This window comes from Dendrobates tinctorius, unplaced genomic scaffold (genome assembly GCF_039654945.1).
Source record: "Dendrobates tinctorius isolate UK_male_01 unplaced genomic scaffold, ASM3965494v1 ptg000086l, whole genome shotgun sequence".
Taxonomy (NCBI): Eukaryota; Metazoa; Chordata; class Amphibia; order Anura; family Dendrobatidae; genus Dendrobates; species Dendrobates tinctorius.
Genome location: NW_027361754.1, coordinates 49818517 through 49829295, shown reverse-complemented (window position 1 = coordinate 49829295; position 10779 = coordinate 49818517). Strand labels below are relative to the sequence as shown.

Below are 10779 nucleotides of genomic sequence, written 5' to 3'. Positions count from 1 at the left end.
AAAAGCAAAGCGCTAAGAAATTCCTGAATTGCTGCGAATTGCTAAGTGTGTGTTGGCAGAATGCTATTGATCGGGGCATTAGTCAGTGGTCCGGTACTGGTAACGGAAGCTTTTTCCCAGCACACTGTATCCCGCTCACACACTCCCCACCTGCTCCTCTGAGCTTATTATGCCCCAGCCATTCACTGTCAATGCAGCATGACATAATGGACGCCTCCTCTATTGTCCGTCCACGTCCTACCATTGGCTGCAGAGTGTGGGAAACTAGATCAGACCTGAGACTCACATATCGTTAGCCAGTCCGAGGAGTATAAAGAGGAGGCTCCGCCACAACACTACATCCAAGGATCTGATCATCTCTATCCATGGCGCCCGTCACGGTGTACCTGGAGGAGCACAAGGTCTCCCCAAAGGAAAAAAATAAGGTAAGAGCCAAAATGCGACGTGTAGTGCAACAATCGAGAAATATTGAACAACTATACATGTAGAAGACACAAGGTGACAATGTAGTAATGCGATGTATCCTCCGTCTACAGATGAGGAAACCCATCGTGGAGAAGATGCGCAGAGATAGGATTAATAGCAGCATCGAGCAACTCAAGCTTCTCATGGAAAAGGCGTTCCGCAAGCAACAGCCCAATGTCAAGCTGGAGAAGGCCGACATACTAGAGATGGCCGTCACCTACCTCAAGCAGCAGACTCTACCCACAACCAACAGTGAGTATGTCTTTTCACATTTAGCTTATCCTAATCCTTCTAGAATTTGCCATGGTTGTAAGAAGTTGGTTGTTAAAAGTGTAATTGGACTTTTAGAAAACTTTTGAAATGTCATAAAATCATCCTAGAAATCTAAATCAGTGTTGGTCCAAGTGCTGAGAACCTCAAAAATCTCTAAAACAAAGGGGCAGAAGAGCTCATCCAAGCGCTGCGCTCCTCCAAGGCTGGAGATGGGCTGCAGAAACTTTTTACAAGTCCAAGAACAGCTCCGAGACTGAAGACAGACTTTCCATGAGCCCATTTTCAGCGCTTGCCCCTTCTTTGTAGAAATCAGTAAGGTTTCAGCACCCAAATCTCCGCTGACTAAAACTTCTCACATTTTAATAAAACTTAACATTTTTAATTTTTAAAATGTAACTAAACTTTCATTTTTGTTTAAGATTTTTGTCTGTATGGAAAATTTGAAACTTTGCACGTACCGTATTTGGGGCTTTATCTTCATATTTGTAAAAACAAATGCATGTAGGTACTAGTAACTTACAAACCCCTGCTTTTTCCCAATCTGCTTGCAAGCCTTTAGCTGCATTGATATTAGAACATTCTCATTTGGAGTACTGATGATGGCAGAGAAAGTGTCAGTGCAGCTCCTTTATCTTACAAACTCTGGGGATAATCTGCTGCAGGAGATAGGGACTGATAAGCAGAACACTCAGAGGAGGAGATAGGGACTGACCCATCACTGCCATCATCTGTGCTCCAAAAGAGTATGTTCTGCTATCAATGGACTAAAGGCAAGTAAGCACATAGACTAGAGGAAAACAGGGGTTTGAAACCTAGTTACATACAAAAAAAATTTTTCAGAAATGAAAATAAATCCCCTAATAAAATAATAAAATGATGATTTGTAAAGTTTCATAACTTTCCATGCTTCAAACAGTTAAGAAAAATATTTATATTATATATATATATATAACATTTTTTTTTTGTATTTCATGACTAAACTTACCATATATATAAGTATAGTTTAGTCTTAAAGAATACAAAAAGTATGTATATATTTTTATATTTTTTATCTCCTTTTTTTGTATTTCAAGACTAAACCATATATATACAATATATTTGTATTTAAAGGCTACACTATATATATAGTTTGTATAATTTGTTTGCATTCTAGCCAAGTACCTAACGTTCTTCTTCTTTTTCAGACATAGTCCATCAAAATAACAGTCTACACATTGAGTTCAGTGATGGCTACAACAGATGCTTCAATGAAGTCCTCAGCTTCCTCGCCCTCCACCAAAATCAAAGGACAACAGAACTCAGACTTTTGAACCATTTCAAGCTGAATGAAGAGGCCACCATGTCTTCTTCTTCTTCATCATCATCTTCTCCTTCATCTCCTGCCAGATACTGTCACATCAAGCCCTCAGATCTGAGTAGCAGCAGCTGCAGCGCACTCTGGAGACCTTGGTAGATAGACTCTTCACTCACGAACCCAGAGGACTTAGAAGTATATTCAGTCGTTGTCCTCTTGCTCTGTAGGAAACATTTTCCTCGACCTCGAATGCTAGGAGGTTGATAGATTCTTCTCTGAAAGAACAGAGTGTGGCTGATGACTCAAAGTTAGAGTCTGACCTCTGTTCACCTGTATTGCATACTGCAACGTTTGTAGATCTCTATCAAGATCTGGGCCACAGAGCGGTGGTGGGGTACAACCTTATCACAGCTGTATTGATTGATTTTATAATTTCTAGTATCATGACGAGCGGCCTCCCTACACGCCCCCATCATGGTACCTGCAGTTTTCTGACTGCACATACAAATATTTTTGCGATATCTATTTCTAGATTGCTTCTGTATGAGAAAATTCTCAAGGTTCGATGTAAAAGCTTGTAGCTTTAAACATAAGCCCATAACCCTAATACTAGGACGCCGAGCCCTATGTGCTCCCAAGCCCTGTAGTCTGATCCCAGGCCGAGTCCTGATCCGGGTTATGTATTATGTATGTAGAATATTTCTACTACTTGTTAATTTTGATAAAATAGTTTATGCTTTATGATAAAGGCGAAGTGAGGACAATGTATTTCATTTTGAAAGTCATGATTGTCTTCTGTAATTGCAAAGTGTTTTGCTTCTAAAGAGGACTTTGGAATTATGTTCTTGTCTGCATATTATATATGCGCTTTTACTTGTCTTTATTAAGTGAGAATTAAATATACTTTTATATAGGAAATGTTGTTTTCTTTCCTTTTTTAATTATAATGCAAGTTCCGTATTTATGTAAACTATTACGTATTAAGTACTGTATAATAATTAGTAAAAAAAAGAATATATTGTGTCCATTTTTGATGGGACACTGTATAACACAAGGGTTTATCTGTGTTAATCTTGCACCATGTATAAGTCTTCATGCACTATTCTGTACTACAGCTTATTGTAACCCACATAATATGCCATATTACATTGCCCATAGAAGTCTACAGGCCTTACAATATCTCATTATGCTTTAAAGGGAATCTGTCAGCAGGATTTCACTCCCCAAACGATTTATATGCTCATGAAGACCTTTCAAAGACAAGTCTATCAATACCTTTACATGGTCAGTCAGTTCCTCTGTTACTGAGAAACCAGAGTTTGAATTGATATGCAAATTAGCCTGAAGAGCTATGGTAGATCTGAAGCCTCCATTACTCCAGCTCCCCACCCAGGGTTTCCAACTCCTTCTAGACTTACAGCCTCTGTGCTGAGTGATTCCAGGCAAAGGAGATGTCATTCAAGCAGGAGGAGGCGACTAGAATAGAGCTGGAGTGACAGAGGCTTCAGATCTACCATAGCTCTTCAGCTTCATTTACATATAAATTAAAACGGTAATTTCTCAGTAATGGAGGAACATCCTTGCCTTTTAAAGGTATTGCTGGAGTTGGCAATGAAAGAGCTACATGTGCATATAAATAGTTTGGAGTGTGAAATCCTGCTGACAGATTCCCTTTAAGAGGAACCTGCCATCTGATTCATGTGTGCCCAAACCATGGGTAGCAGAAATTATAGCCTGGCAATGCAGCCAGGTATAATTAGTAAATATAGTTACTAAATAGCAGGGAATCAACCAAGAACTGCAACAATAAAAATCCAACTATAAAAATGTAATAAAAGCAAATTATTATCTAAATGCACATTTTTAGTTGATTTTTTTTTCTACAAAAAATGATAATAGAAAAAGATGTCAGCTGCTGTCATCACCTCTAAGGGACAAAGGATGGGGCATGTTAAAATTCAGCATGGCTCATCCTTCTTTCTCTCAGCAACAGACGCCAGGGGATTGTTGGTCTGTTCCATACATATCACACGGGTGGATAATCCAGGTGAGATGCGAAGGTTGGATCAACAGTGAAGAATAACTAAGCGTTTGCACTAAAATTCTATATGTATCGTGCCTGACAGCCTCCCATAAAATAGCATCCACAGTGCCTCCATATTCAGTACTGTGCACAAGGAGACAGTGACTGTCCATAAAATATCATTTGCAGTGCCTCCATATTCAGTACTGTGCACAAGGAGACAGTGACTGTCCATAAAATATCATCCACAGTGCCTCCATATTCAGTACTGTGCACAAGGAGACAGTGACTGTCCATAAAATATCATTTGCAGTGCCTCCATATTCAGTACTGGGCACAAGGAGACAGTGACTGTCCATAAAATATCATTTGCAGTGCCTCCATATTCAGTACTGTGCACAAGGAGACAGTGACTGTCCATAAAATATCATTTGCAGTGCCTCCATATTCAGTACTGTGCACAAGGAGACAGTGACTGTCCATAAAATATCATTTGCAGTGCCTCCATATTCAGTACTGTGCACAAGGAGACAGTGACTGTCCATAAAATATCATTTGCAGTGCCTCCATATTCAGTACTGTGCACAAGGAGACAGTGACTGTCCATAAAATATCATCCACAGTGCCTCCATATTCAGTACTGTGCACAAGGAGACAGTGACTGTCCATAAAATATCATCCACAGTGCCTCCATATTCAGTACTGTGCACAACTCAACGAGAAGGCGGTAATGACACTAACCGATGCTGCCCCCTGCTGGATGCAGAAGTGACATTCATCTATGATTAGAAGGGAAGGTGATAAGATCCTTGATGAATAATTAACCGGCATAGCTGCCAACATTTCTAGGGTCCATCCGTGTATCATGTACTGTATATAGGGCTTGTTCACATTGTCCTGTCTTCAGTCTCACCCATCTTATTATTAGTGTGCATTCTGCCCCCTTGTGGGCAATATTACTAATTATCTTGCACAAGATATGACAATTAGGCTTTAAAAAAAAAAAGGCATACATTTTGGCACAACCCCATATTTGTGCAATCAGTTTATGTCTTTTCTCACCTGTTTCCAGGCAAAAAAAAAAAATTGGGCAGGATTATTCTGGAGGGGGCAGGATTCGTATATTTTCAACAGAATTGCCTTCTCACTATGGAAAGCTCACGTTTCAGCGCAAATTTACGTCTGCCCGTTATTTTTCCTTTTCAGGACGGACCACGATGTTCCAAATTTCTTAAGAAGCAAGAGAGTTTAGATCAATAGGACGGTTCTAAAAAGATAAGGGGACGAGTCATCAAAGGTGGCATTTTGTATGCAGAGACAGCTGGAGAAAGATGCCTCATATTCACGTTTAATCAGTTTGGGACTTTTCTCAGTTGCATAAGATGTATTCCAGCCGGGGACTGGGTCACATTTCTGCTATTGTAAATTATAAGGAATTTGTCCAGCGATCTACACCTCTCACCTCCTAGCTACAGTACGTCTACTTCCCAAAAAAAAGACATGCACAGTTTTTTGGGGAACTATGTAGCAACATTTGCATCAGTTTTATGGCAGTTTTCTGGTGGAAACTGTTTAATGAATGAAAATGTAGTAAATTAGCCCATTTTTTAATGTAGGGAAAACTTGGTGTTTAGATGGAAGCAGTAGTCTGTAACTACTGCATCCACCTAAAGAACGGCAAGCTACACCAATAGATTCAGGACACAGACGCCTTACTAATAATCTATATGTACAAATAACCATAAAATCAGACTATAAAGAAGGAGAAAAACTCACCATAGCCACCAGAGGGCAGCATCACACTAGTCTCCAGAAATACATTATATACAGTGTCACAGATCCACCCAGACCAACATTTTACTTGTTAGTTTAAGGATGGTTTTACACGTGTTTTTCCGGCCCATTTTTGCAGCCCCAATGCGTTTCTATGGGGCCGCAAAAACGGGCTTCAAAAATTCGTTGGAGCGCTGTGTCCCGTATGGCCGTGAGGGCCGTGTATACGACCGTGAAAAAAGCTTGCTCAATATTTTTCACGGTTCACGGACACAGCCGCAATACGTTTCAATGGTACTGCCGTATTTTTCCCAACAATTTGTTACAACAGGGAAAAACGGCAATCCGAGGAGGCCCAGGAAAACGAGCCGCAAAAAAAACGGCAAGTGTAAAAGAACCCTAAAAGGGGTTGTCTTACCTTCTTTCTTCAGGAGTGCACCGCTACTCTGCCTTTCTCCTCCCTGCTTGTTGCTTGCTCCTGAAAATTAATAGTTCAGACCAGACACCAATATGAACTATGCCCTCTCTGATTCTGCACGCAGGGGCAGTTTCGGCGTCTGAAACCTCTGATGAGCATGAAGTGACCTGGCCAACTGCAGAGCTGCAGTTACATCAGGGATGCCAACCGTCCAAAAATTCCAGGACTGTCCGTAAAAATAGGGCACTTTTTACTTTTTGCCCTGTATGTAAAAAAAATAAAGACTTTTTTTTAAGCTGAAGAAATTTTTACAGATTATTTTTACTGTAATCATCATTTTACAGTTTCCAGTCAATGCAGCTGATGTTTTCATATCAGACATATGGGCTGCAGACCTGGATCACTGATAAGCATAATGATTTAATATGTGCCCTTCAAAAGTATTATCTGTCTGTGACTTTTTGGTAAGCTGTCCAGAAATGTGATGTGTTATGTGGATGTCATTTTTTGTATATTCCTATTTTTAACAATTCCAGTTATTTTCATAGTGTTTTCTTATTACATTGTAAGCCTACAGACTCACTGTATCTGTCTCTTGATGACCCACTGTAGTGCATTAATCCCTAAGGCCTTTTGTTCTCCTCTGGGAGGTAACAAGTTTGACTACCCCTGGACAAGGAAGGGGGTGGGGGGAAGAACGGCAGCTGGACAAGTCAGTTCCGGTAGAGACAAGATGGTGAAAAGGCTGCATTTCAGAGAGAAGGACCCATTTTTATCCTCTGGTGCTAGAGTGTTTTGGAATCTCGTTTCCCTGGACATTTTATCCTGATACTGGACTGCATTCTTATTCTGGACTATCTTATCCTTTGTGTGGTGGACTGAATATGGACCTTTTCGTATTTTTGCCTGAATAAAGGTCTTGGAATTGTTCACTCTTCGCTTGCTCTGTTGATTGTGTGATACCAGAGAAGGACCCCGTGACAACTGGTGGCAGCAGTGGGATCAACAGAGCGTCACCCAATGGAGAACCACCCACAGAGTGAGTGCAGAAATTGGACTGTATGCAGTTTACAGGAGAGAGCCAGAGACCTGGGCCTGAACTACCAGGGACTGACTAAAGGGGCCTTAATCGATCTACTAGTGGGCGCTAGCCCGGCCACCTCCTCCCAGATGTCTGAAGGACGAGCACTGGAGACAGGGATCCCCATCCAGAAAAGCCAGTGGTTGGTGTGGTATGAAGAAGAGATGGCGGTTCTGGGCCCCGGCGTCTCTCAGGAGTACAAGGAGGAGGCTGCCCGCCGGGCACAGCGGAGACAGGAAGCAATGGAGCTTGAAAAAGGGAGTAACGCAATGTGGAGTGTAACCCCAACAATCCGGGAGCCTGTACGGATCACCCGGACAGAGTTTAAGCCATTTGATGAGGCTTCTGGAGATGTGGAGGGGTTCTTCAAAGACTTTGAGCAGCAGTGTGCTGTGATGGAGGTGCCCCACTCTAGCTGGATGCGTTTGTTAGTGGGGCTCCTGAACGGAAGCTTGGCGGAGGCTTACTGAACCATTGATGCACTGCGGAATCGGGATTATAACATTGTAAAGCGGACTATCCTGGATTACCATGCTATCACCCTAGACTCATATAGGGCCAGGTTCCGAGACCTCCCATGCACCACGGGGGGATCGTTTAGGATGTATGCACATAAGATGTCCGAAGCATGTCGGAGATGGCTGGAAGCAGAAAATGCCTTTACTGTGGAAGATGTTATACAGGCGTTCCTTATAGAACAATTTCTTGCCAAGTGCCCTGCAGAGGTACGGGAATGGGTCCGGGAGCGCACGCCGTGTACCGTGGATAGAGCTGCAGCCCTGGCCGATGAAGCCCTTACTATCCGGCCGCAATGGAGGAGGCTTCTGGACAATGAACCACGGCCTGCTCCCGCGCCCCGTCCCCCTCCAATTATATCTGCCCTTCCACCTAGTCGCAAGCTGATGTCAATCACGCCTCACAATCCTAGGCCCCAACAGTTCCGACCACGACCTGGGGGTATCACAGAGAGGAGGTGTTATGGGTGTGGGCAACTTGGACATTTGCAGTCTGGCTGTCCCTCCAGGATTCGGAGGGAGCCCCACGCAGCCCCACCTCGTCCAGTGCATCTTGTACATTCCACCACACCTGAGGAAGAGCTACCACCACCCCCACCAGAGTGGACCACCGACCATGGCACCATAGATACCCCTCCTGGAGTGTACGGACTCCGGCCTCTGTCCTTTAGCTACTCAGAGCAACGGCTAAAGACATCCTGCCACCTGCAGGATGTCTTTATTGATGGATACAAAGTGTCAGGATTTAGAGACACGGGGGCATTCTTGACTATCGCTGACCCCCGTGTGGTTCGACCCGAGGCAATTTACCAGGGTCCGGGAATTCCCATTGTCCTGGCGGGCGGTGCCCGCAAATATATACAGCGAGCTTCTGTGCGTTTGGATTATGGTTGTGGAGAAAAACTGTGTTGGATTGGAGTTATGGGAGGACTTCCTGCAGATATCCTCCTTGGGAACGACATTGGGGAGTTACAGTGCCAATTTGTGGGAGCAGTCACCCGACTACAGGCCCTTCAAGCACTACGTCATCCGGACCCCACCGGGGAGCTACCACCACGAACCGCATCAGTCGGTAAGCAATACTTTCGCTGCTACTACATTGGGAGGGTCTTGGGACAGAGAGGAGTTTAGGAGAGAAATAGAGGGTGACACTTCCTTAGCAGCCCTTAGGTGAAAGGCAGAAATTGGATACATGGGAGATAATGGGGATGGCTTCACTCGAGAAAACGGACTGTATTATCGTGTAACAAAGGGTAGTGACCAGGGCAACCCTGACGCAATGACCAGGCAACTCATTGTCCCTCAGAAGTACAGGGCACAGCTACTTCAACTGGCCCATGACATCCCCTTGGCTGGGCATCAAGGGAGAAAAAGGACTGAAAAGAGACTCACCCAAAGTTTTTACTGGCCGGGCGTCTCGCAGTCGGTAGCCCATTATTGCCGCACCTGTGATGTGTGCCAGTGAATGCGGCATCCAGGAGCTCAACATAAGGTACCCCTGCAATCCCTGCCCATAATTGAGGAACCATTTCAACGTGTAGCCGTCGACATCATAGGTCCTCTGGCCCACCCCAGCAGGTCAGGGAAAAAATATATCCTGACCGTGGTGGATTATGCCACTAGGTATCCTGAAGCTGTGGCCCTGTCCAGTATTACAGCTGTAAAGGTAGCCGAGGCCCTTGTTACCATCTTTACCCGGGTAGGGTTTCCTAGTGAAATATTGTCGGATCAAGGCACTCAGTTCATGTCAGATCTGGTCCAGTCCCTATGGGATACCTGTGGTGTTCGAGCCATTCGCACCACCCCATACCACTCGCAGACCAACGGACTATGTGAACGCTTTAATGGAACCCTAAAAAATATGCTGAGGGCTTTTGTTGACGTTGAAAAAGACTGGGAAAAGTACCTGCCACATCTCCTCTTCGCCTATCGGGAGGTTCCCCAAGAGTCCACAGGGTTCTCTCCCTTCGAACTACTGTTTAGCCGGAAGGTCCGTGGGCCTCTCACTCTTCTGAAGAACAATTGGAGGGAGACATCTCAGATACCGGAATGCCCATCGTTCCCTATGTTCTAGAGCTCAGAGACCGTCTCGCCCAGCTAGCTACCTTCGCTAAAGAACATCAGCGAATGGCCCAGTCCAGACAAAAAACCTGGTATGACCGTAATGCCAGGAACCGGGAATTTATGGAAGGACAGCAAGTGCTCATGATTACTGCTTCCCCTGCCAACAAGCTTCAAGCAGTGTGGGAAGGCCCTTATCAGGTTGTCAAGAAAATTAATGACACTAACTATGTTATTGCCCTGGACTCTAGTGGTCGACGACAGAAAACTGTCCACATTAACATGCTGAAAGACTACCACGACCGATCTCTGCCTGTTCTAGCTGTCTGCCACCCCCCTAGTGATACCGCCGACGACGAGTATCTCCCAGATCTCCTCCAGGTTGCCCAAGCGGGAGGATCACTGGAACAAGTGCCCCAGGGCTCCCATTTATCGGATATACAAAAAGGACGATATTGTCGCCGTACTAAGGCCGAGGGCTGCTGCTTTCTCCTCAAAGCCGGGGAAGACTACTCTCACCAGTCACCATGTGGAAACCCCCGGACAACGCCCCATCCAGCAGGCTGCCTACCGGGTTCCAGAGGCTGTTCAAGGCATGATAAAGAACGAACTGGAGGAGAAGAAACAACTGGGAGTTATTCAGCCATCTCACAGTTCTTGGGCCTCTCCTGTCGTCCTGGTCCCCAAGAAGGATGGTATAACACGATTCTGCGTTGATTACAGACGACTAAATGATGCCACCAAGAGTGATGCTTATCCCATGCCCAGGATTGATGATCTATTGGATCGTCTGGCCAGTGCCCAATTTGTGACCACGTTAGACTTGAGCAAGGGGTACTGGCAGATACCCCTAACGGAGGACGCTCGGGAGCGCTC

The 10779-nt window shown here is 44.5% G+C and overlaps 1 protein-coding gene across 1 annotated transcript; it reads left to right on the top strand.

The window, feature by feature from the left end:
* The first annotated feature begins 326 nt into the window (after positions 1–326).
* LOC141097879 (transcription factor HES-5-like) lies at positions 327–2950 on the top strand. Its single transcript, XM_073585381.1, has 3 exons — positions 327–425; positions 537–717; positions 1923–2950. Exons 1-3 carry the CDS (start codon positions 366–368, stop codon positions 2189–2191), a joined length of 510 nt encoding a protein of 169 aa, XP_073441482.1. The 5' UTR covers positions 327–365; the 3' UTR covers positions 2192–2950.
* Positions 2951–10779: the final 7829 nt, after the last annotated feature.